The sequence below is a fragment of the Oxyura jamaicensis genome, chromosome 10 (genome assembly GCF_011077185.1).
Source record: "Oxyura jamaicensis isolate SHBP4307 breed ruddy duck chromosome 10, BPBGC_Ojam_1.0, whole genome shotgun sequence".
Classification (NCBI taxonomy): Eukaryota; Metazoa; Chordata; class Aves; order Anseriformes; family Anatidae; genus Oxyura; species Oxyura jamaicensis.
The window spans coordinates 19,615,192-19,641,126 of NC_048902.1; the positions used below are offsets into that span (position 1 = coordinate 19,615,192).

Below are 25,935 nucleotides of genomic sequence, written 5' to 3' on the forward strand. Positions count from 1 at the left end.
TATGATGGAGAAAAAACAATTTTGTTACAGGGGGGAAATAACTAAAACTCTACGTGGAAATTCACAACATACAACTAAAATTCTTCCTAGTTAAGTCCAAATATCTCTGCAGAGGAGGTTGGTGTTCCAGACAAAGGGGTCCTTGCGTTTCCCCACACAGTTGTGTACAGAGAAAAACAACCTCATCTACAACTCAATTTCTTCATTAGAAAAAAAAAAAAAAACTGATTTTAGCATAGAAAGACTTGCTACTTCTGAGTTACTGTAAATGCTAGTGATTCAATTTTACCATGGTGTCTTAATCCTGTGGCAAAAAAAAAGGAAAATGATACATAAACATTCTCAAGTAACTATACAAATCCTGTTTTATTCTATAATAATTTATGGTTGAATCAGCTCATTGGAGTGTAAAACCTGTTCACATTTTGAAGCAGTTATTTAAATATTGTGTTTATATGCCTGCCTTGTATAGGAAAATGACTATAGCTTCAAAAGGCTTCTTCACTTGAGGCAAAAGAAACAAAACCAAGAAGCACAATGCCAGTTGCAGCAGTCAGTGCTGGGACTGCCAGAGGAACTGAGCTGTCACTCCTCTGCCCAGTACCAAGCCGCTAACCACTGCCCTGGCACCGTGGTGCTCAGAACTACTTCAGTTCTTGGTTCATGGCTCTGTGGGAGATTTTGTTTACCACTGAAGTTCAGAATAACTGTAGTCTTTTCTTGTAGCTCTGTCCCATTTGTTGGTGGATCAGAGCACGGTACAGTACAGGAACTTGCAGTTGCATGGTTCCCAGCTGTGTCAGAAAGCAGAAGAAATTTGCAAGTGCTTCTTGATGCATAGCTTCTCTGGGTGCAGGCCCAGAGTTTTCATCTAATTTCTCCGGGATTCAGACAAAGAGAAATTAACCTTCCAAAGAAGCACAAAGTTTACCAAATGTGTCTACAGCATCTCAGCATCAGAGGCAAGATTTTAAGATTACTGTATTCACACAAGTCAAATACGTGTAACTCCTCCTGAGTCTTATTAGCATACAAACATCCTAGTTTTAAGCACCGCACATACGGAATACCCAGCCAACTCTGTTGATCCAGATAGGTCCGTAGGTAGTACACCAATATTCCATTGCTTCCCCTTGAGGAAACAAGTAAATGACCAGAATCTTTAAATTCTCCTTCTCAGGAAGAGAACTGGCACGGAGAGATCGCTGATAGTGACTGAAGAAAAGGGACTCACATTACTCTACAGCAGTTTTACCTATGCCAGCTGAGACCACCATTGGACAGGAGCGAGGGTGCTCAGCTCTTACCGAAGGTAAGGCTCGCTGCTGCCCTGTGAACACATCCCAGGCTGTAAATGTGGTGTGTCAGGTCGAGCTGTGTTGTTTCAGCCATACGAGGTGCACCCGCCACACCTGGCCCTGCTGCCGCAAGACACCCCCACGTCCCCACCCCACCCGACTGCCTCTGCTTCCCAGCAGCATCCCTCTGCTCCCACTGCTCTGAGCACTCTGGTTCACATTCCTCTATTGCAGTGCTTTGTAGGCATTTGGAAGCAAGCTGATTTTAAAGCAAGGCAGCACTCAGCTTATATCCCAAGATGGATATTTTTTTTTTCAGCGACAAAGTGGCTTTAGTTCTCTGGAATTTTAACTTCATATTTCTGTTGGTGTATTTCTCCCTGAAACAACCTGTATATAAGACACACTGATGCCTCCGTGGAGTAGGATTGCAGCTTTGTTCTTTGTTAGTTCAGGACTTCTATGTTGAAAACTGTTAAAAAAATCAGTGGGTTCATAACATACAATGCCAATATACAACCTTGTTTTTTTTAATTGTTTTATAAAGCATACTGCCTCAGCCATATTCTCACTTTTGTATGCCAATATATGATAGAGAGCGCCTGGAAAGTAACATTTTTGTTTTACCTTTTGGCTGCCTAAACTAATGCAATCACAAAAAACCCCAAACAGTGATGTGAGTCAGAACTTCACAGAAACACACACACACAAAACCACAATCCCATTAAGCATGAAACGCCTGTGACCAAACTTGATCATTCCTAGCAGCTACAGAAAATAAAACAGTCCAGAGAAGCGAGAATAACACCTTTAGCCTTGTGTTTTCGTATTCATTCTCCTCTTTATAACTCACTGTTCTCTGAGTGTAAGTTTCCTTTTCCATTTTTACTGCAGACACTTACTTTGGTAAATATATATATATATATATATACTAGCAGCTGTGAGTACCCCGACATGAGGTTTTGTTGTGATTATAAACAGGGCAGTTCCCGTGTCTGGGTGCATTGAGGAGGGAGGTAAACAAACAGCCTCACAAAACAGCTTAGCAACGTGGTTTGCTCTGCGGGGAGGATGCTGGGGCTCGTTGCACGGAGCTGCTTCACTCGGTCGTGGTGAGAGCTCTCTGAAGGAGAAGCGCAGCACCAGCAGCGTGCAACCCACAAAACTTTCGCCAAGCCTTGAAGCAGACGTGAGGCTTTCACCAAGCCCTCGGCCTTGGCCCACCGCCCCCGGCCGCCTGCAGCTGGGGTTTGAAAGGAACGAAAGAAACGAGGATTTGGGGTGGTTTAAAAGTTAAATTATTTTAAACTGGTTTGGGTTTTTGAGAAAGTTGAATCATCTTAAACCGAACGCGGTCTCGCAGGCGGCAGAGATTTGGTGTTCCCCACGGGGAGTGTGGCAAAGCAGGGCAGGCCGCGGCCGCAGCTCTGCCCCCGGGACCCCCCCGGTTCCCCCCAGCTCTCCAGGTGAGGGCAAAGCGCTGTGAGGGCATAACTCCTCCGCGGCTTCACCCTCCGCAAGCGCGCATGCCCCTGCTTGGCCTCCCCTTGCCGGGAGGGGGGGGGCTCGCGCAGGCGCGGTGCGGAGGAAGGGCGCGGCCTCAGCACGGGCACTGCGCGCCGCCGGCACCAGCTCGGGGCCGCTCCGCGGGGGGGGGAGCGGGGGCGGCCGGGCAGCGCCTGAGGCACCGGCACCGGGGGGGGGCCGCCCGGGGGCCGCCATGCCGAAGAAGAAGCCGGGGCCGATCCAGCTGAACCCCGCGCCCGATGGCTCCGCCGTCAACGGGACCAGCGCCGCCGAGTGAGTCAGGCCCGGGGGGGTTCGCTGCGGGGCTGGGTCCCAGAACGGGGCCGTTCAGGGGGGGCTGCCCCTGGGGGGCGCCTCACGGGGCCCTCCCCCGGCGGTCAGCGGCTGCTGGAGGGTGTAGGGTGAGAGAGGAGGGGACGAGGAAAGAGGGTATAATGTTGGGGGGCGTCTGTCAGATGGCTGGGTTATGTAATTATGGGGTGAGGGCCAAATTCTGCCTTCCTCGTAAATGTGTGTGCAGAGGAGAACTTACACTGGGAGTCGCGAATTTGTAGGAAAAGTGATGGGTTTTGTTTGTTATCTATCCCCTCTTTCACTTTAAGCTAATGTCAGTGAAGCTGTTTCTCAGTAACTAGTATGTTATGCTAGGGACATCTGTGAGTGCATTGGGAGAAGATGTTCTTGAGTTTTCCTGTCTCTAGTGTAAGCATTACACCTTACAAAATAAAGGAAGGTAAGTCTAAGCTAATCATGGGCATGCTTTTTTTAAAGCATTGCTTGCGAAGTAGCACTTGAGCGCACGCATGGTAGTTAGGCTTTATATTGCAATGGCAGCACCGTGAAGTGCTACAAAAGGAGCTTCCTTGAGGTTAACAGGTCTGTGCTCACTGCTTCGTCTTTAGGTTAAGGTGATGGACTAGCTCCTAACGGAGGCATGAAATAGAGATGCGTGTTGGAGATGCATTCCTTTCCCTGTATGGTTACTTCGCTCTTCTTGGATACATAAGCAGAGCTCCGATGTACTTATGTACTGCACTGTCAGGATATGCAGTACAGAGCTGCACTGAGATGTACAAGTGTCAGGCTCTGAATTGTTCCGCTTGTGGTGGTGTTGCTACGTTTTCAGGCAGGCTCAGACCTTGTTTAACCTCAGAATATACTCAGTATCTCACAGCTCCCGCTGTGATGTTTCTAGCAAAGTCTTTTGATGATGAACTGAAGGGTGAGCTCTCTTATAAACTATCTTATGGCAGGGATTCCTGGTTGCATAATATTCAGAACATAATCCTTAGATACAGTTTTTGCACTGGATCAATAGGGGAAAAGTGTTGTTTTTATATTTGTCTGTATAGCACCTTACAGGTGGTTTTCTTCAAGGCAGTTGTAGATAAGCTGGTACAGTTTGCAGGGATCCCTCCTGCATACTGGTCTTGTTTTATGGAATAAATCTGATATACCTGTTGCTTATTGTGCTACCAAAATGTTAAGCACCAAACAAGTACCGTATTAAGTACTGCATGTCTTAAACATTTATTTGTTTAAGAAACAGTTTTCATCTGAAATTGCGTAGACGTCTGCTATTCATTTACTTCGTGGAAACTTACAGAGAGACTGATGGGAGTGCAGAGTTTTGCTTACACCAATGAAGAGTCTTGCTGCATTTTCTGTTTTGTATGCTATTTGGCATATGCATCTCCTAGACCTTTGCTCTTTATTATACGTTAGTATTATACCTGGCTTTTGCCAAGTGTAGAGATGTGTAAAGTATTTTTAAAAAAGCAGCTTAGAGAAAAAGTAAGTCCAGTAACCTGGTGTCCCATAAACAGCCAGAATTAATTTATTTGTGGGATGAGGGTATACAAATCCTCATTGTGAAAGACTTTAAGTTGCAAAGCATAGTTGCATCAGAATATCAGAATTTGGAAATGGTCTTGGAATGAAGCTGAAAATGGTCTTTTTTTTTATCTGCAACCTTTCTTTTTTTTTTTTTTCCTGCAGTGTAGCTTTTCCCTCTGGTCAGTGCTTGAAATCAACTGTAGAGGTGTTTGTCAGTCTGTATACATGGTCAAGTGTTTCAAGTATGTTATGCAGCTGCAGACTACCATATTAACACTTTCTGAAGCTTTGTTCCTGACTTAATGGAATTTTGGCTGTGTGAGTCTCGAGCTACTTATTTGCTTCCACCATACACAAACCTGTCACTTTGATGCAAATGATCCTGGCTGCTTCCTTGTTCTTTTTCAGAGAAGTGAACCTCTCAAGAGAGAATGAAAAGAGCTCGAATTATTTAGTTAAGTAACATGAAGACTGAGTGAGAGGTGATACGATTGCTCTCTGTAAATGTGTGAAGGCGGTTTCTTAGGCTCAAAGGTAGGGCTTGCCCAAAATCAGAAAGGTACTGCTTGGCCATCAGTTATCTTATGTCAGAAACCGGGAACTTTCTAGCTGTGGGTCAGAAGATTCTGTAATGTTCTGAACAGTCACATACCCATGCTAGTTTTAAAATATCAAAGCTTAATGCTTTTGGGAATGGGTGCATGTGATACTTGGGCTTTCTGGCAGAAAGGAAGCGGAAAAGGCAAAACTAAAAGAAGAAGGGACTGGGTGGCTGAGGATGTCTTGCTTCCCATGCCTGTCTTGTCCTCTGTCTTCATCCTTATTTGGCATTGGGATCTCATTGACTGGAGTGAGCAAATGCTTGTAGGGTGAGGGGTGGTGCGTTAAGAAGTGTGCATTGGAGGCTCGATCCTCACTCTCATTAATTATTTCTAAAAAATCCTGTCAGTGTTATAAAGGAGAAGTAGAGTACTTGCAATTTAAATACGTGCATACGGCACATTCAGTTCAATTTCATGCTGTTTTTCTGTGACAACAGCTTTTGTTATTTGTAGCTGTTACATGCAGTTATTACTTCAGTAATCTGTGCAGTGTATTTTGGTGCTCTCTGGAGCCTTTCAAATCCCTAGCTACTCAGTGGACAATAGAGAACACGTATTACAAGATTTTTTTGTGCTGTGAACTTCTGTTTTTGACATTTCCTGCCGAGAAGTAGTTACCCAGAGCTGACCCCGTGCTGCTCTTCTTGAGCTCCTTGGTGCTTTACATCATCGGAATGAGGCTGGGATGACGCTGGCCAGCTGCAGGCTTAATTTAATTCTGATACTTCTGGAACTGCACAGGTATGCATGTGCAAGGATTTTGCAAAGAAAATGGGAGAAAAATGAAAGAAAGCTGAATACAGTAAAAGGGATGCACCTTCCCTTCTGACTGAAAGTGATAGGATAGTTCCCTGTCTTAATAGCCAAAAGGAACAAGAACAAGATCTCCACTTTCTCTTCCTCTCACGCTTAGGTTTCCATCCTTTTGAATATCTGGTAGTTGTTGCTCAATTTCTAGGTTTATTTAAATCCAAACTAGACACACAATATTAAGTAGACGCTTTGCAAAGAGGCAGGAGGGTATGTTTAAAGATTTTGTATTACAATAAGCATTTTGTTCACATGAGAACAAAGTTACTTCCATGTCACTTTTAATTACATCTTTACAAAAACAGTTTAGCAGAAGGAAGGGAATTATAACGAGGGAGTTATTTTGATGTAAAATGCCAGTGAAGACAAGCACGGCTAGTTTTTACCTTGCTCTAGGTACCCCAATAAATGCCAGGTCAGGTAAGGGCTATGTGTATGGTATTTACGAACCATGCCAAAATAGAACTCTCACTGTCTTGTCTTAGCAAGTATCAAAAATGCAAGTATCTAAATGTGGTCACCTTACTTGAAGTGCTTTTGACTGAGAAGGCACAAGATGCAAGAGTTCCATAGCTACAGCCTTGGAATATAAACTTATTTAAAAATCGGTACTTTTTTCTTCACCAAAACCTATCATTTATGTGTTATGCTGTGCAGTGAGTTTTGAAGCGTCCCACTGACCTTAGGATATTGGATGAAAATCTGCCAGTTAAAATTCCCATGTCCAGAAGGGTACAAATAGGGAAAAAAAAAGGTAATTTAAGATCTCAGGGCATGGATTTTATGTTTATTGAGAGGCTGTGACTACAGAATGCCTTGGCTTGTAATGTAGGCTATTTAAAAATGCTATTGGAAAATGTGAAGTAAATAGTCAATACAACATCTTGTCACTGAATGCAACAATCCAATGAGCCACAAAATGAGATGGAGCCTTATAATGAGTTCCTTAGTTCATTTGTCTGTCATGGAAGAGATTACTGCTACAGTTGAGAGCGTGTATTAAAGTTTGTCGCAGCTTAAAACTTTTCATTTCAGAAGAGATTTTTCTGATTGCTTTGCCCGTCCATTGGTTGCACGTACTAGCAGAACTGCTCTAAAGCCTCGCTTTGTTACCTTACTGAGTAAATAAAGACTGCTGCTCCCTCTGGTACTATCATTTGAACCTTCCAGAAGTGCCTGGGACTAAAACCTTCTTAACGTGGTATCACTTTTTTGTGTTGTATAAGCATTCATATAGAAAAGGTGGTCGCAATTGAAGTCTGTTTTTTTTTTTTCCATCTGTTTAAAGAATTGCGAAATCCACAACTACTTATTTATTTTGGTAACAGCGGCTAGCTCCCAAATCAAGCCTAAGCCTCAGTCTCTGCTCCAGGAGGATGGTGCCAAGCAAGTCTCAGCTGTGACAGAGCAAGGTATGATGTGAGGTGGAACGAGCAGAGCAGGACTGCGTTCTTGGTGACTGGCACTAAAGACAGTGCAAAAGAATGTTTCTGTTTTGCTTTTGTGTGGAAAAAAAACAAATGAAAGGAAAAGTGGAATGTGGAATTTGTCATCTTTTAATGTGCTGGAAGAAAGTAAGTTCTTGAGACTATAAGAACATGCTGGCTGCAGGTTTTTACCACCTTAGGGACTGTATTTCTTCACAGGACGTGTCTCGAAACAAAGTCCAAAGGCTTTCTGAAATTTTCTGAACCTAATTGTTGGCAGTGGTGCTTACATGCATTCTGTCTTAACTGCAGCATATCCTCAGCTTAGAACTGTTCAAAGCAACGCGTAATTTCTTAGAAATCGACTGGCAAAATCCAGTCATAAACTATACTTCAATTCTTAATGTGAGCTTTTTCTTGTTGCTTTCTGTTTATCCTGTTCAAATTGCATTAAGGAAGCCACCAAATAGCTGGCATGACCTCTGAGTGCAACTGCCTGCATCTGATAGTCAAAGAGTAATTCAGGAATTACACAGAAGTGGCTTGAACTTCCATTTGTATTGACATTTCCAGAAGTTGCTTGCTAGTGATGTGTCTTGCAGTTTTCATGCTTTTCAGCATCTTTCTCAAGGGAACTTCAGTTTGGGTTTTGTAGGAGTAGGTGGGGATGGGAGGTTGATTTGTTTTTATTTGTTTTTTGAGGCTTGCATTGAAAACTGGAATGGTGGGAGGTGAGCAGCAGGATCGGTAGGCTGCTCTCAAACAGATCTCGTTCCAGCAGAGTCTGTCCTGCAGAGAGTAAATCTTTTATGGATTGCTTTTCCTGGATGTGAGTTTAGATGAAATGACAGGAAGGTTTTCACCAAGTTGTTTGTTTTAATGTTTGCTGGATCACCCCTGCTTTTGTTGTTTTGTTTTTCTTTTCTTTTGCTTTTAAAACCAAATAGCCTCTGATAGAGGCAGCCCCTGTATGGAATTCCTTTGACTTCAGAGGATTTCTGTGTACATGTCGTGTTCTGGAAGATTAGGTCCTGAAATTTTATGACTGAGCTGGCAAGATTGCTATCGGGTTGCATGTGTACAGGGAATTACAGCGGACCTGTAAATATTTACAAGAAAAAATGAGAAAGCTTTTTTTCAGAAAAAAGCTGCCCTTCTCTCTGCTAATGAAGGATTAGCCAAGCTCCGAAATACATGTGGTATGAGAGTGCATATTGGGCATGCAGTCATAAATGCTAGATAACTCTAAGTAAAGTGAGTCTTTTGTTATTCACTAAATCCTCCAAATTTAGCTTAAAACATACTTAAGCAGATTTAAAATGAATGCTATTGAGCCTGGCACAGGCCTTCATTGAATTAGAAATAGCATTTTAATAATTAAGCTAATAGAGCATATGATCTGTCATAATAAAACAGGTGAAAGTAAAAGCCTGCAACGCTAACTTTTATTATTTCTAGAAGCATGTGCAGAAAAACTATGAGCAAGTGCAGCTAATGCAAAACTAACACGAGTGGCAAATTGACCTCTGCTGTTCTCAGTTGTAAAGTAAATGCTGTTTTATCAAGTCTGGGTGTAGGGAAGGCTGTAGGACAGTTAATACTGAAGTAAGAGTACTGAGTCTTGTTACACACTTACACACACATTTAGGCATGATGACTGTAATGGAAACATACTTCAATTCTTATGATGTGGTCATTGTTCAGAAAGCATAAATCAGTTTATTAGAATTACATAAACCGGGAATAAAGATGTTGCATTCCAGTGATAACCCAGGTAAGGAAAGTGCTGGTGGTTAATGTGGAGTCAGCAGTTTGTTTTTCTGCCCTTTACAACAGCAGTTCTGCAGATGAAATTAGAAAGGTGTGATTTCACGATTGCACACATGCAAGATCCTGCTACTTCGGAACTTCTGTCCTCCTCTTGCTCTGCCCACGTGTTCCTGAGGCTCCTTTTCTTGCATCAACTCTTCAGTGAGTCAGGCATCTGTGCTGATCCAACCGAGAATTTACCCACCAAAGAATCCCAGATAATTTTTCGTGGGGCTGTCCTCTTGGGCTCACATTAGCACTGATGTAGCCCCATGGTGAACTTAATCAGGGAGATACTCCAGCTGAAAATACACAGTTTTTTTAGTGATCTTTGAAGTGTATCTGTTCTGAGTGGGGTTACTCTGGATGAATGAATGGCTGAAGGCAGAATGGGGCAGAGCCTGTGCCAAGAGCCCAAGTTTTTGCAGGATTATGTGACAGCATACCCGGAGCCTGAGATACTACAGAGAAATGCAGAGATTCAGTAATTACAACAGTTTCAGAGTAGCACATCTTTTAATTGAATAGTCTTAGATCTTTGTCTCGAGAGGATCAGATTACCTCTGAGATCTTCCAGTGTTACTTAATAGTCAAAGAAGTCTTTTTCATTTAAAAAAATAATAATTAAAAAAAGGGGGGACTAGGCAAGCCCCGTATGCAGCTGAATTATTAGTCTGGCATAACAGCAGCACTGCTGCTGTTAATCTGGGCAAAGGGTCTTTGCTGAAGTGCTGGCTGGGGGAAAAAAAGCCTTAAATTGTGGGAAATCTCCAAGGCAGGAAATACATCAGCGAGCTGTATGAGTGGATACTCACTAAATATTTCAATATACACAGGAGAAGCATTCTGAAATGAACTGGGGAAGGAATTGTCTGTTATGTGCAGTAAACCTAGATGGCCCCTTTAAATTATTAAATTTTCCAGTACAAAAGCTCCCCCATCCTCCTCCCTGTGTTACCCTTTTTACAGCTGCTGGAAGCTGCATTTGTTCTCCAGTCATTGCCCTGGGGACTGCCTGGGATTTAGAAGTTTATGGATTCCACTGCCAAAGCACAAAAACGTCTCTCCAAGGAAGCAATGGTAGTTGGCAACATCAATTTCTGGGTAGCTGAATTTTTTGGGGGGGGGTGTTGTCTTCCCACGTTCCTCCTTTGTAAGGAAGCAATGGGATCTTGCTTCTGAAGGCTTGCTGATACTGTTAGGAATTGGCAAGCAGATGATTTCTGGTTTGATGTGTGCTCAATATTACTTACTCAGGCAATCTTTTATTCTTTGGAATGAGTGTGTGAGCCTTTCTGCCAGTCAGTGCCCACAGCAACTGAGCAAGGCTAACTCACTGCTCAGCATCCCTTTGCAGACATCTGCTGTTCAGCCGTTGACCCGAGTCTTGTCTGAACAGGAGGAGAGTGGATTCCAGCAAAGTTCTGCCTCCTGACAGCTGAGGCCATTCTCTCTTGCCTGGGTTTGTTGCCTCGCAGGCATCCAGCAGGAGGAAGTGAACAGTGGTGTCTATCGCTGCATGACACATACAAAAGAAATGAGAATGGAAGCAAGATTGTTTTACTTCATTCTGAGAGCTAGAACATAGATGTTCCAGCATTGCCACCTTTGCATGCTTCCTTGTATGAACAAGTATCTTCCTAAAAACCAGCTTGAAGGTTTCTAAAACAAACTGTTAAAACGTCCTGGTAACTCATCTTTCCTTCAGTGTGTTTTTTTGTGTTCACAACTCCGCATTGTTCTGTGCTTTTCTAAACTTTTGTTCAGTGTGGCATGAAGATGAGTCAATAGCTTCAATGCAGAAATCTAGCAATCAGAGAATGCATTTTTTGGGGAGGGGGAGAAATTATTCCATTCTTACATACAGAGATACTCTGCTGAGATGTTTGGTGTGGGTATGTGTAAATATGTATTGTTAAAGTCTGTACAAAAAAAGGTCAAGATGATTAATTTATTTTACTAACTGGCTCTGTTGGTAAATGTCCTGTGTTGTGCAATCCCTCTATTGCAAATTTGGGCAAAGATCACAGAATCACAGGATGGTTTGGGTTGGAAGGACCTTAAAACCCTCCCAGTTCCTCCGTGTTCATGGACAGGGACACCTCCCTGTAGACCAGGTTGCTCAAACCCCATCCAACCTGCCCTGGAAAAGAGGTGAGCCTTCTGTCTGTGGTTTTCTCTGGATCCCAGCTGTGGCTCTCTGTATGCATTTCCCTGCGTACCCAGGCAGTGTTCTATGCCTATCCCTGACATCTCAGCTGCAGCTTTTGCCAGAGTTTCTGTTCTGGGCTCCTTGCTCAGCTCTTGCACCTGAAGCTGTTCAGTTCTAACCTTGGCCTTTATGGGCCTTGTAAACAGATAACGTAACTTCATCTCTTTATTATAGTGTTTCCCTGGAGCCATGCCCTTACCACAGAAGGGAGTTGTGAAGATGCGGGTATCGTTGCTGTTGCCTATATTTATCCCTTTTTATTATTAAATTCAACTTGGAGTTCAGAGAGTTAAAACATTTGAAAACCAGAACTTGTGTAAATCCACATGTGTCGGCTGACTAGACTTTTCTAAGATCTCTATGCTCTGTGTTGTGTTCTGAGTGCCCCACAAGTAGGCTGGGGTCTGTGAGGAAGTGCGGGTTGCCCTGTGGTGTTGCAGACCTACTGGAGCACCAGTATTTGGGCGAGGAGCACTCAGGACTTGGATTTCCACTTCTGGAGACTCTGTTTTTAGGATTTGTTAATTTGAGATTGCAGGGTTTATTTGTAGTGGATGCACCGCTGCAGCAAGCGTTGAGGAAGCCTACAAACTGAGCAAAGCACTGTTTGTGTAGCTTAGCCACAGCATTAAATATGTGAAAGGGGCGCCTGAGCCTTGCTGGCAGCTGCTGCCACGCAGGACAAAGGGCTGCAACCCAAAGCGGAGGCTGGGAACAGCTGCAGGAGCTGGGAGGAAAAGGCACGCAGGGCAGGAAGCTGATGGCTGTCCCTTGGTGCCACCATCCACACCTGTGGCTTTTCTCCCTTTGCTGAACTCTGTCTTCAATTCAAACATCATTTGGGAATAAAAAACTGTGAAAAGTTTAATGGCATGCTGGTTGGGCTAAAGCGAAGGAGGAAAGAATTTTAAAGCAAATATTCCTACCTAACAGATCAGCCTACAAGGAGTTATTTATGTTGTGTCGTTTGTTGGATGTTTGAAGTCTTACCACACTTTCATCTTTAAAACGTACCCCGTTCTGCTTCAGGAAAAATGGGAATAGAAATTTTGAGTGTAATTGATCCGGCAGGACACTTTCAGACAGGAAAAAATACACTTCTGGTGTTTTGTTTTATTTGTCTTTTTCTAAGAAATAGATGTTAGCCAGAATCATCTGCCTCTTGCTCTTACTGGGTAGTTCTTTTCTGGTAGCCTTAAGCCTCAAAACATGTCCTACTGGGTCTGTTCCATCCTGAAAGTGGAGTGATATGGTGTGTTAAAAGTGCTGCTAGAAAGGAGCAAGTGTGCTGGGCAGTCACATAAGCATTTCCTTTGGTGGGATATGTATGAAGGACCTCTGACATGCTGCAAGAAGTGAAAACTAAGTGGGAGTTGAAAAACAGTGTTTGTTTTTTTTTTTTTTTCCCAAATCCTTTGCACCTCGAGTGAGTTCAGATCTTTCCGAACTGTCGTAACTGCAAGTTTTATGAGGCTGTGCTGGAGTCAGCCCAGAGACAGAGACACCTGTCCTGTTAGCTGCGAGACTGCTCACGTTTCTTTTTCCATGTTATTCTCTGAGCTGTTCTTTGTTAAAGTTAAATAATAAAACTGCCTTATTGCCCGGGTTTAGCACAGTCATGCAAAATAGTAGTGTCTTCTCAAATCTGCAAAATGTCTTCATCTTCTTCATACTTTGATTCAGCTCCCTGATTGAGGCTGTTCACGGAAATAATGTAGTGAGCTGCCTACTTCTGCTTTAAACTGACAGCTGTGTAGGCTTGGGGAAAGTGTTACTGTCACTATGCTAGAAAACAGCCCCCAAGCTTGTATCCTCGTATGACAGTAGATCTGAAAGGGAATGTATGTCTTTATGCTTTCACTCGTGCTAATTATTCAGCTTGCAAAACTGATAGTAATAACTCTGAGCAGCTTTGTGACAAGCTACTGGTAAAATGGCATCGGATTTTTTTAAATTTCCTCTACCAAGTTTTTATTTTTCTGAAGTAGGCTTCAGGGTTAAGTATAGCTTTAGGTTTTGGGTTAAAGGTGTGGCTAGTTAACACCACATCTAGTGCAGTAGTAACTAGGGACACTGCTGTGCCTGCACTCCTGTTGTCGTCATCCCCCTGTACTATTCCTAAGCATCCATGCAGCCACTGTCAGGATGTGAGATCCTGGGACAGGTGAGACAACGCATGAGCTCTGAGATCATCTTCCTTCTATAGACCTGAGGTGGTCCTGAGGCTTAAAGCTCCAAGTATCCCATGCAGTGATCCTACTTGGAAGAGCTTTCTGGCCTCTGGTTTAAAGGAGCTGGCTGTGTAGATGTGGGTTCAGATGCAGGATGTCAGATTGCAGCTGGCCTCAAGAGCGGGGCTTTGGTGAGGTGTAAATGGGCAGGAGCAGAACTTCTCCCCACGCACCAGAGGACGGTTGTTGAGTCAGGAAGGTGGCTGTGTTTGGTAGGAGACTGCTTTAAGTTCTGATCTGTGTCTTTATACTTCTGAGGCCACAGCAGTGCTGCCCAGCTGTCCGCGTACTTCCTCGAGTGCAGAACAGAAGAACCGATGCTGACTTAGAGGAGGGATCCTACCCGATCAAGCGTGGGCAGAGGCAGATCCACCTCCACAACACCTGCAGCCTGGTGCTGCCCTTGGAGGAGAAAACAACTAACCTCCCTCAGAAAACCTCTGCTGAATGTGATGTATGGCTTTGTTGGTTTTGATCTGGAAGAGAGAGATCTTGTAATAATAGCACCTGAACTCCATTGGTCCACTTTCTAGAGTGGCATTGCCTGCTGGCTACACAGCAGATTTGTCCATTTCTGCCAGCCCATCAAGAAGATATTTATCGAATGTGGTCTGTGAAATTTCGCTGTGTCTTTAACGAGTGGGGACAACAGCACTGACCTCCCTGCTGCTTCATTCAGATGATCACATTACAAAAGCTGGATTCTTTCCCTAGTGCAGGATGAGCTTTAGTGTGAGCTTGGCTTTAAAACTGCTAGTAATAAATTGAAGGATAACCTGTTGCTTTAGGGTAGTGCTTGGAACAGCGAAGGGCTGAGGTGGTTTGATGATTTGCTGCTGTGATGGAGCTCTGGCAGAGGCTTAGCTTTTTGACAGTGAAAAAACAACTCCAAGACTGCAGAAGGTAATGGTGATGAATTTTAATAGGAATCTTTTTCTTTTTGAATAAGTTTTATGTAAGATTAAGTAACTACTAGTGCCGCTTCTGGAGGCAGATACTGGCACGCCAGCACGCTGCTGCTTTTAGCTCCCAAACTTCCTTAACGTTTTCATGGTGTCCTACTGTAGAACTGCTTTGTGTTCACTCTTCTGTATTTGTGTTTTAGTTTGTAAAGCTTTATGTAGTGACTTGTTTGTTACTTACACATCTGTTTCTGTATGTTCTTTGCTCTGCAGCATTGTTGTGATGCTTTTATACAGGGAAGGTCCAGACAGTGATCGTAGCTCCTGGCTGGGAGTAGGACTCCTGCAGAAGCTTGAGTTCAAAACTACTACAGAAGTCCTGCTTCCTTGAAGTACTGGAACTAGATTAATGCCATCTCTTTTAATGCTTTTTATCTCTTTTAATGCTATTTATCTATTTACATTTGAAATTGATTAATATCCAGTGCTTCAAGCAAAGGACCAGAATGAAAAAATTAAATTCTGCCTATCTATTTGTCATTCAATTATCATAAAAGTAACTGTAGATGTTATTTAGTTAAATTCTGGACAGCAGATCTGACAATGTCTTTGGGTTAATTACTTTTGCAGGAAGTTTTCAGATTGATTTACCTTACAGTTAAAGAATTGGTCCTGAAAAATTCAAGTGAGATCTGAACTTATTTGCTGTTACTGTCCTGCCTGTCAGTGCAAGTAGTGAAGGTTCTGTCATTAGAGCTTAGAACATTCTGGTGACTTTGGTCTGAAGTCCTGGTTGGTTCTGTCTCGATGGCAGGAAGTTTGAGGTTTTCCCCCTCTAGAGGATTAGGTCTGGCCTCAGGTGGGACCAAAGATCTTTTACCTAAATTTTTATTTCGCTACTGCACCCACGTTGTAGATAAATGGAGAAACCTGATGTGCTGAAATTCATGACGCCAATACTTTTTCCTTCTGTGGAAGCCTTTGGAGTCTTCTGACTGGTGCTTGTTTGAACAAGGACACCAACAATAATTTATGCTTTCAAGCAAGGAAACACTTGTGCTGGAAGTGCAAAATTTGAGATCGAAACAAACGATGTAAAAAGTAGTTTTATACAGATATGCGTTCATCACATCTGTGTTAGCCTCATGCTATCTTAGCAAGTTGTCGTCTTTGGTGCTAAAGCTTCAGCATGACTGCGTTTTTGTTTCATCACACTAGCTTGTTTGTCTGCTCCAGGTCATGTGCGCAAGCGTCTCTGTGTTGTCTCCAAGCCCAGAAAGCCTCTTCTGCTTCAGAGACAAAACTCAATAGTTGTTCTCTTCAAAATGGAGCAAGTAAAGCTATGCTGTGTTCTGTCTCTGTGCCTCTAGTTCCTTTATCTTTCCAAATGAGCAGCCCTATCTTCCTCAGTAATCTCTAAAAGGACAGCAAGTTCAGTGTTCCCTCTCTGAATTTCTAAGTGAAGCTGGGGACCACTTGCTGCTGTGGCACACTGGATTTTTCAAAGCAAACTGAAATTCCCTGGTAAGGTCAGTTAGATGCTGAGCTCTTGCCAATTTGCTCCTGACGTTAAAGCAGTGGAACAGAAGAAAATGTCTGTGCAAAAGTTGCATCCACTAAAACTGCTTTATTAATTCAATTTTCTTTTTCATAGGCTGTATTTTCTGGCCACTCATGATGTAAGTGCAGGGTAAAAGCAGCTGAAAGGTACAATGTAAAAGATTTTATGTAGCAAGTATGGACTATAAAGTTGCTGTGCTTCTAATAGGAAGAAATATTTGGAGGAATAGCTTCTTTAAGTGGCCCAAAAATATCAGAGATCTGTTCTCCGTTTCTACTGATTGCAGAGGTTTCTACAGAGTAAAACATGACCTGTAGTTCCAAAAAAAGTACAACATACTGCTCAACAAAAAATAATGATGTGTATCTTGCAAGTGCATGTCAGTAGCCTACAAGATCAAGCAGCTGGCTCGTTCCCTGCCCTGCAAGATGCTGAGCAGAGCTCGTGGGGAGGCAGTGTGGGGAGTACCGGCAGGGTTTGTCGGTGCATGTCCTTTGGAAAACACCAGTTTTGTGTTCTCACAACAGTAATCTTCTAGGGTAAAATACAGAGCTTGAGTCCATTGATCATCGTGCTGGGGTTTGTTGCAGGACAGTAAGGGGTGCTTAACTTCACTCCGAGTTTTATCTTGAGGTCATAATGTAAGAAGAGCAACTTCAGTTCTGTGTAAACGCGTATGTTGCTGGGGCTTGTTGGCTTTAGTGGGCACATCTGGAGGACAGTATCCAGTGATAGGTTTTCTGTTTTAGAAGTTAGATTTCAAAAATGTCTCTTTATGGTTCATCTTTATGACAGTCAGATTAACTCGAATGTTCTTGTAAGTCGTGCTTATCTACAAAGGAAAACTTTGTGGATGCTCCAGGATATTTGTTGTATGGTTATACACAGATACAACTGTGCTGGTATAAAAAAAAAAACACTGGACAAGGACAGAAATAAGTGTGCTGCTTCTCGTAGGATAGCCTGAAAATGCAGTATGCTGCTCCATTTGTACAGAATGAAGTTATTTTTATTATAAAAAATATATAAGTTAGAGACTTGGTGTAACTACATTAGACAATGTACATCGGATTTTACTATGTAAAACTCCTCTGTTTTTGAGCAGCATTCCCAGATGGCATTTGCCCAGGGCAAATATTTTTGTGGAGCTTGCTTTGTTCTTGTTCTTTTTCATTCTTTTTGACATGCAAATTGACATTATTTTCTCATCATTGTTCGGTGATCTTAGGCCTGGAGTGTTTAAATGTCAAAATAACTGAACACAACTCACCTTTCCTTCAAAGGTCTCCTTCAGTTTCCCTTACTAAGCTCTTCTAGGTGTTACCTCTTCCTAAGCTAGCTTCAGTAGCATCCCATCGAACACATTTAAACTGCTAAATGTAGTAGGAGCTTGGGACTGCTTGAACTTAGAGATCATGTAGCAGAAAACAGTTGTGAATATTTGGGATTTTTTTATTTGCCTTAATTAAACCTTAGACACACTCAAACCAAGATTGTTATCCTGGCTGGAAGTGCAGGCTCTCGTTAACAAGGTTAGGGCCTCATCCTGTGATTCTGGCCTCATGTTGAGTCTGAGGATTGTCAGTCACTGCTCCTTGGAGTCAGCCATGAGTCCTCTAAGCTGGCCAGCCCCTGCCTGGGCATCCAGGGGATGCGTCTCTGCAGCACGAGTTGTAAGTGGATGTTTATGAAGTGATGAATGGAAACAGTTTTCTTGGTTACTGGTGAATTTTAATCTTTTTTTTTTTTTTACTTTTTTTTTCTTTTACTTAGAAGTGGTGTGGGCTCTGTAGAAGTGGATTCTGTTCCTCAAGTTTTTCATCCTAGCAGCACTTTTCATCCATGGGAATGTTGCATTAAATTTGTCTAAGCAAAACAGATATTTACTCCTGCAGAAACTTACTGTTGCAGCTGGAAGCAGGAAATTTTAAACAAGCTTTTAAGTTTTCACATTACCAAGATGAAGTGTTTTCACAGGATCTGAAGTTAAACTATCAAAAGAAAAAAATCCCAGAAAACCAAACCTCTGTTTATGGTCTTAAATTTAACTCCTCTTTAGAGCCTTGTGTTTCTGTTTTGGTAGTAATCAAAGACATTAAGCCTAGATTTCTTATAGATGTACTTTTTTATATATATATAACTTTGGGCTGTTTCCTATCCCATTTAAACAAGGAGTTGTGTTTCCGGTAGTGTTCTATGCATTTGTGCTTGGTAACTTCTTATTAATATCTAAGTGGATTATTAGTAATATAAATGTGTGAAGTCAGTGTTTGAAACACAAACTCTGTAGGAAATTACAACACGATCCTGAAAACGCGGAACTAAAAATAGCTGGGAGAGTTGTGCTATGATTCACGAGGTCCCTGATCGTGAATGCTGAGTCATTAAACCCACTCCTGTAGATACCAAACCTTAACATGCGTGAACTTGGACAGAACCTCAAAGATGGAGAAACGGTATCGATCTGCTTGTGTTTGTCATTGTTTTATCTGGAAAAAAATACTGTTTACTTAAAAGAGATCCAGTAATACATCTCTAATGGGTATGACTGTATGGGTCTGTTTCATCTAGATAACTTATATAGGTGCAAAAATGTTGTGCATTTAGTCTCTGACCTCAGTCATCTATTGCTCTTCCTCTTGCAACAGTGCTGAGCAAGCTCAACCAGCCGAATTGAGTTATTCTTTCTCTGTTGTACAGGACAAATTTGGAAGCACTTCAGAAGAAGCTGGAAGAACTAGAGTTGGATGAACAGCAACGAAAGCGCCTTGAAGCTTTTCTTACCCAGAAACAAAAAGTTGGAGAGCTGAAGGATGATGACTTTGAGAAGATCAGTGAGCTGGGAGCAGGAAATGGCGGCGTGGTATTCAAAGTATCTCACAAGCCTTCTGGTCTTATAATGGCAAGAAAGGTGAGTGCCTCAAAAACAAGAACTTGAGGATATTTTTTTACTGAGGAGGATCTCTGAAGTATTATTTGGAGAAATAAGTGATGTTGACACAAAAGACTGTTTAATGCCAACCTTCCAAAAAGTAGGAAGGGCTGTGCTTGCTTATCCTACACTTCCAATTTTTCAGAAAGTGTTCTACGTGTTAACAATGAAAGGATAAATATTATTCCCCCTTCTCATCTTTCTCCCCTCCCCCCATTTTGACAAACACATTCTTTTCAGCAGTGTAGGTATCTTTGAGAAAATGCATTAGACTCATTAAGTAGAAGGCCTTAAGAGTTACTGAAAGATGTATGTTAGGGTAAATGACAGTATCTTGTGTTCTGGGCTGTAGGTCTACAGTCTTGATATTTCAATTGTCATCTTGTATACAAGAAGAGCTTTCACTTTCTCTCAAAATCCCTGGGAATCAAATACAGTTATGGAAATGCATCTGATACTACAGTACGGTTTGTGTTTGGGCACCTCTTGCCTGTTCCTTCCGGGAGGGAAGTTCCTTGCACAGGAGGCAGAGTCCATACATCAATGTGCCGCAGTGGATCAGAAACCTGGCAGGCTACCTGGGTTCATGAGAAAAATAATTTCTTCTTTGAGAGGATAAAACACAGGGATGCTCAAATTGCCATTATTACACTGCACTGAAAATTTCCATTTTTTTTAACTGAGGAGTTAGTTGAAGAAATCACTGAAAGCCTTTGAAGAAGTGTGCACTGTCATCCTCAACAAAACAGAGGAGAACATACATGCGCTGATTTTAATAACCATGCTCAGTATAGCAGCAGTTTGGGAAAAGGTGTTGAAAAGTGCCAACTTTCAAGGGAGTGAGAATTATGAACTATGCAAGTTGCTGAGGCTTATTTGAACTAAATCAATTGACTTGATTTTTCATGTACTGTGAGTTTAACAGGAATTTTTACCCCAATTCATTAATATTTAATGCAACTGAGATGATTGAACTGTGGTTTTCTTTCACATATTGACTTCCTGTCATAATCAGAACTTGAAATTTTGATAAGATTTTATTTTTTTTTTCCCTTTCACATTGGGGAATTGTACATTCTTTTCTGTTTTGTAATAGATTTTGCTTCTGGTTCCTTCTGGTAGAATTTTCCATTGAAAGAAAAAATATCTAAGACTTGGAGTGTTGGTATTATTCCTGTAGCTTTTAGATATGAAAATCTATCCCCTTAAAAGTTTATATATGAAAATAGCATCCCATTGATAAACTTGCTGCATCGCTGTCTGGACTTCCCTGTAACATTTTGTGATGGTATGAGATTTTGTTAGCGATCTATCATTAAACTGAAAAGGTTAGTGTCTCTTATTTACATCAACAGTAGCTTTAATAGGTTAACAGCTGTTATTCATTAACACCTTTAACTAAAATAGGAATTTGGCTATTTTTAATGAGAAATTTTTAAAGGCTTTGTAGATCGTCTTGCTCAGAAATGGTGTGGAGATGGCATACTTGAGTAATATGGAGAACATCTGTTGGTTTATGTAATAAACTAGTCTATTTTAGGGAGAGATTCTACTTCACTTTTCCCCCTAAATCTAGCATCTTCCATAAGTACTGATGTTTTGCCTTCCTCGTGCTGTATTACAGTGTTTTGCCCTTCCCCTTGCTACTAAGACAATAAGAAGGAATTATTTTACAGTTAAGTCATAGAATAGTTGTGATTGGAAGGGGCTCCAGGAGGTCGTGTAGTTGCCTCCTGCTCAAAGCAGAGTCAGCTGCAAGAGCAGAGCTGCTCAGGACCTTATCCAGAGGGGCTTGAAACCTTCTGAATGTGGAGAGTGCCTGACTTCTGAACAACCTGTTCCTTCTGCAAGGCCCTGTGCCCCTAGGAAAATAATAAGAATGGTTTATTTTACAGTTAATTCATCTAGAGATCAAGCCAGCTATTCGAAACCAAATCATTCGTGAGCTGCAAGTTCTACATGAGTGCAACTCGCCATACATTGTGGGCTTTTACGGAGCTTTTTACAGTGATGGAGAAATCAGCATTTGCATGGAACACATGGTAAGTGCGTTCAGATCTCCTAGCTTGAGGTTACTGACGGATCGTTAACGTAAAACCTGGGTGTCAGCGGGACTTAAGTTAGCAATGTGGACTTCTCTGTGTGAATAAGGAATCTGAAACTTTCAGATTCCCAATTTCTTCTATATCCATGATACTTTATTTGTTTGAAAATACTCACCTGATCCTGCTATTCACTTGTTCTGGTTTGTTCTTGTTTTTATGCAGTACCAAGAGCACGTGGATCAGACCACGCTGACTGATTGGTATGACAGCTGTGGCCCTTAGCAGCTATGATAACAAGAATGCAATTTATTGTGACTTAGATCTATATTTTATCTACTTTCAAACTTTACAGAATTGCAGGCATAAAGATTACTGCACAGGCAGTGAACAAACCCAGAAGGAACTTCAACAACTTTCTTAATACCAAAAATATTTTTAACTGTGTTTCATTTTAATAGAAAAGTACACATTCTTCTCGACATCTGTTTGCCTTTCTATTACCATATGGAGCCAAACACTAAAAGTAAATTTTCTGTAATTAAAGGTCAGTGAATCTTTCTCCTCACTTGCTTAGTAGCGGAAGTTTTTAACAACATGCAATACAATAAATCTAAGACTATTTTTTTCCCTTGACAAAACTCTTTCTTTGGAAAGAAACTTTTTTTCTTGGGAAAGTTTTAATGCTTCTCTTGTCTTCTATTACGGAAATTTTTAGAACAAATTGAGGGTTGCTTAGGAACAAGTGATCATGATCCAGTTTTTAAACATGTGCAAGCTGAATAGAAAGTGTGCATACTCCTAAAATACAAATGACTATTGGGAATTATGCAGAAGTTAGTTCATCAAAATTGAAAACAGTCATGAAAAATGAGACAAAAATAGATGTTAAAAATGACTGTCTGGGCATTGTTTAGGAATACATTGTTAAATGCCACAAAAGTGCACATCTGTAATTTCTGAAAGACAGATGGTAGTGATATATAATTACATGTGTAAACATAATGTCTAAAGAATCTCAATTTATATATAAAGGAAAAAGAAAAAAACAGAAGCAATTGGGGTTTGCAAGTTCCTAAACGGGGAATTAGATATCTGACAGTAGACATCTCTTCAATTTAAGAGAAGGTGGTATGAAATTTTCAGTGCTGAATATAGACAGACTGGGTACAGGATTTTACAAAAAGAACACTTGATTAAGGAGATAAGAAATAGAAAGCAGGTGGATTATTTAATTGAGTCTTAATTAAGTAATTAAGTTGTTGGCATAATGTAGATCTTTAGGTGTAATCTATTGTTCTCCTTTTGGGTAGGAGATTAGATGAGTCTCCGTTGTCTTTTCTGTATGTACCTTTCTTTCAATTAGCATCAGACAAAATTTAGACTTCTAGCAAAACATACATACAAATAAAAACACCTAGCTGTTGGTGGGAAAGACATGGAAGTTGAAGATGTGAGTGATATTTTTGGGTAATAAATTCAAAATCAATGGATAACTTTGCTTAGCAGCAAGTATTTAACATGCAGAAAGTCTGGAGTCTGCTTCTGAAAGATGCTGAAGGTTACAGCCCGCACATCTAGGCAAGTGAATTGTATTCAACATCTTTCACACTTGAAGCTAGTCCTCAGGGGAAAAAAAGTTTCTTTTTTTTCTGTATGAGATCTTTTGCTAGAATACTAGCGTCTCAGAAGCAATAGCTGTACAGAAATGCAGCCTGTTTATAGAAAAGACATTTATTTTTATGTATATATATATATACATAAAATGTTTTTGGTGGTGTGTTTTTAGTCAAATCTGTTTTTTTTTTTCCAAAAAGACATGATCAAATAAATTTTTAATATACTTCTCATAAGCATTTTAGCTGTTATTCCTCAAGTAATTAAACTTCATGTACTCTAGTTTTTGCACTGCATATATAAGTAGTGAAAATGATGAAAACTTCCGAAGGTAAGTTAAGGCAGAAGGAAATTGCTTTTTTTCAAGGTGGATTTTTGCCATAGTTACTGGGAGCTACCAAATGACTATCTGGACAACAGGGTACTGTTTCTTAATTTGAGAAATAACTTTCTAGTTTCTTGGTATAGTGTCTATTTTACAGAATCTAGAACTTAAGCACATGCCTATTATTGCATCAGTTACTTAAAATTTGTATATATTTTTTCATAGTTCTCCTTCTCAGAAGCCCTTAGCAACTGTGGAATGTATTTGACTTTGGGGGTGTCTGGGCATGCATTCAGTTTATTTCACTTAGTAAAATTAGTAATACCATTACTTATAAAAATAAATAAAAAAATAAGGGCTTCTTCACAGTATTTTGATGCTTTGAGAGCTGTCAAATCAACCCCCTACCCTTGCAAGTTGACAGTCACTCCAGATACACAGAACTAAGAGGCCAGTTTCCTGTGTAGGATCTAGTCCAGGAATTAAGTGGACAAGAATGCAAGATTAATTATGATCATGGGGTGCTGCTAGCACATAGTATATTCGTGAAGCAGCTCTGCATTTTCCAGCATCATAAATTATTTTTATCCTTGGGATCAGTATCATAAAATGTATGCTTCTTCAGCCCTCCTAATTCTATCTTTGGAGGGAAAAGAATAGCATGTGATGGGTGTGAAAAGAAAAAAGTGCATGTTAATGTACTGAACTGAAAGCTACAGACTTTCAGGAGTAAAACTCGTAATGCTTGGTCAACAGCTCATTGTGTTCAGCACTTCCTTAGCAAGAGTGATACCATGGAAATACTAGCTTGGAAGATCACTGTGAGAAATGTTTGAGTGGATGTTATTACTGGCCAAGTGTATGTTTTTTTAAAAAAGTATAAAACTGACGAATTCCTGCTGAGGAATGATTTGTTTTTTCAGATATGCACCATAACAATATCACATCACATATGAAAAGCAACATTTCTCACCAAATTTAGGCTTTAGACTGAAATCCTGTTTGACATGTTTTAGAGAAATTTGACTGAAGCTTGAGTATTCAAACATTTATTATTAGGATGGCGGCTCCTTGGATCAAGTACTGAAAAAGGCTGGAAGAATTCCAGAGCAGATACTGGGCAAAGTTAGCATTGCGGTAAGTGTCTTCGTAGCTCTCAGAGGCTGTAGGTGGGTAGATGTGTGTCTCAGCACGGTAATGCCAGATTCAGGAAGCAGCCGCTCCAGGACTGGAGGATGTGGGAGAGAAATTTTACTGGGTTTCAAAGTGTGTTGCTTCCTTTTAAGAAGGCAGACTTTATACGTGTCATCATTTGGTAGCTCAGGGCACTGGAACAAGTAACACATTCTATTGCATTAGCTTTGATTTTCTGCCTTTGTATCAGATGGTGCTTGTGGATAAGAACAGAAGCAACATTTCATTTTAAAATAAAGTGGATGTTATCCTTCTCATATCTATTGTGCAACAAGCTGCATATGCAAAACTTCCAGTAAGGGTCCAGTTGATTCTGGTTGTTAGTGTGAGCTGGAGGTATACATTTAAACAAAATATTCATTTGCAGTGTTTAAATTTTGCTACTTCTGTTATGTTGTATTAAGTTGGAATTCTTGTGCAAGAAAAAAACATGCTATTATCTTTTCATAAACTGAAAAATTATTTTATTTGTCTTTAGGTAATAAAAGGACTCACATATCTGAGAGAAAAGCATAAAATAATGCACAGAGGTGAGATAAAATTTTGCATTGCAAATCTTCTTGTTTTTTTTTTTTTATTCAAGTTAAAATATGTACTTTTTTTTCCTTGATATGTTCTTTGTGTTTCAGCATGATTTTGATTCAGAGGATTTTTCTTGAGTAGTGTAAGACAGACTTTTCTCTCTTACTATGGCTGTCATTGGTCTTCAATTTTTGCTATCTTAAGCATGGATTATAAACCATTATTCTTGGCGTAAGTTTAAATTGAAGACTAGAGATGGAGCACTTCATATTTTTCTTTGAATGGCACTGTTCATTAACAGCAGTTGTACCATGTGTATAGACCATGCCATGCGTTCAGTGGGGCTGGTGCCATACGAGACCAGTCTTCAGATTATAAAGGTGTCTGCATCAGACGCTGAGTTTGGCCAGACTGAAAAGAGTAATTAGCAATCCCAGTTTATGCAGTCTGTTGTGCATCACCTTGCATGTGAAGTATAGACTGTGTTTGTTCTACATTACTGTTTTATTTCTTTAAAAAACAATCAAATATAGCTCTCTACTGGAAAAACGGGCTGGATGAGGTGGACTCCAGATATTTCTGATGGTAATCGCACAGCTATTTGTCTCAGCTCAGTGCATAAGGGAGACTCCTGGGAAAGATGATCTTATTTTAGGGCACACTGATGGTGTGAACGTCGCATCGTGTAGTTTTCAGTTCAGGTACAGCCGTGGTTTGTTTGTTGGTTGCCTGAGGTCTTTTTAGGTTGCTCTTGTTCAGCTGGCTGTTGAGACAGCAGTTCTCAACAGATCTGCAATCTGTAAATCTGACATCCAAAACACAGCCAATCTGATTTTAAGCACAGTGAAACCTCACAACAGTGGCTGCATTAGAGGTTACTCTGAGTATGTGGACAAACAAGTTCCTCTTTTATGCTGCTTCCAATGTTCCTGGACTGACCGTGCCTGGCAGCGTAAGCTGCTGCGTGCAAGCTCTCTAGTTCCTACCGTCGGTCCTGCCTAGCAGTCTGCAGGACAGGCTGCCCCGTGTGTGTTATTTGTAGGCTCCACATGTAAGATGAACCTCGTGTAAGCTGGCACATGGGCTTG

General features: G+C 41.1%; 1 protein-coding gene across 3 annotated transcripts in view; it reads left to right on the forward strand.

The window, feature by feature from the left end:
• The first annotated feature begins 2,877 nt into the window (after positions 1 to 2,877).
• MAP2K1 (mitogen-activated protein kinase kinase 1) overlaps positions 2,878 to 25,935 on the forward strand; it is a 38,645-nt gene continuing 15,587 nt past the window's right edge. The window contains exons 1-5 of one of the 3 annotated variants that reach the window (XM_035336312.1): positions 2,878 to 3,098; positions 18,916 to 19,126; positions 21,043 to 21,189; positions 24,191 to 24,268; positions 24,804 to 24,855. In XM_035336312.1, coding sequence (XP_035192203.1) covers positions 3,019 to 3,098; positions 18,916 to 19,126; positions 21,043 to 21,189; positions 24,191 to 24,268; positions 24,804 to 24,855 — 568 coding nt within the window. In that variant the 5' untranslated portion in view covers positions 2,878 to 3,018. Of the gene's footprint in view, positions 3,099 to 14,578; positions 14,656 to 18,915; positions 19,127 to 21,042; positions 21,190 to 24,190; positions 24,269 to 24,803; positions 24,856 to 25,935 lie in introns of those variants that run through there. The other 2 variants (XM_035336311.1, XM_035336313.1) reach the window with 2 other exon arrangements.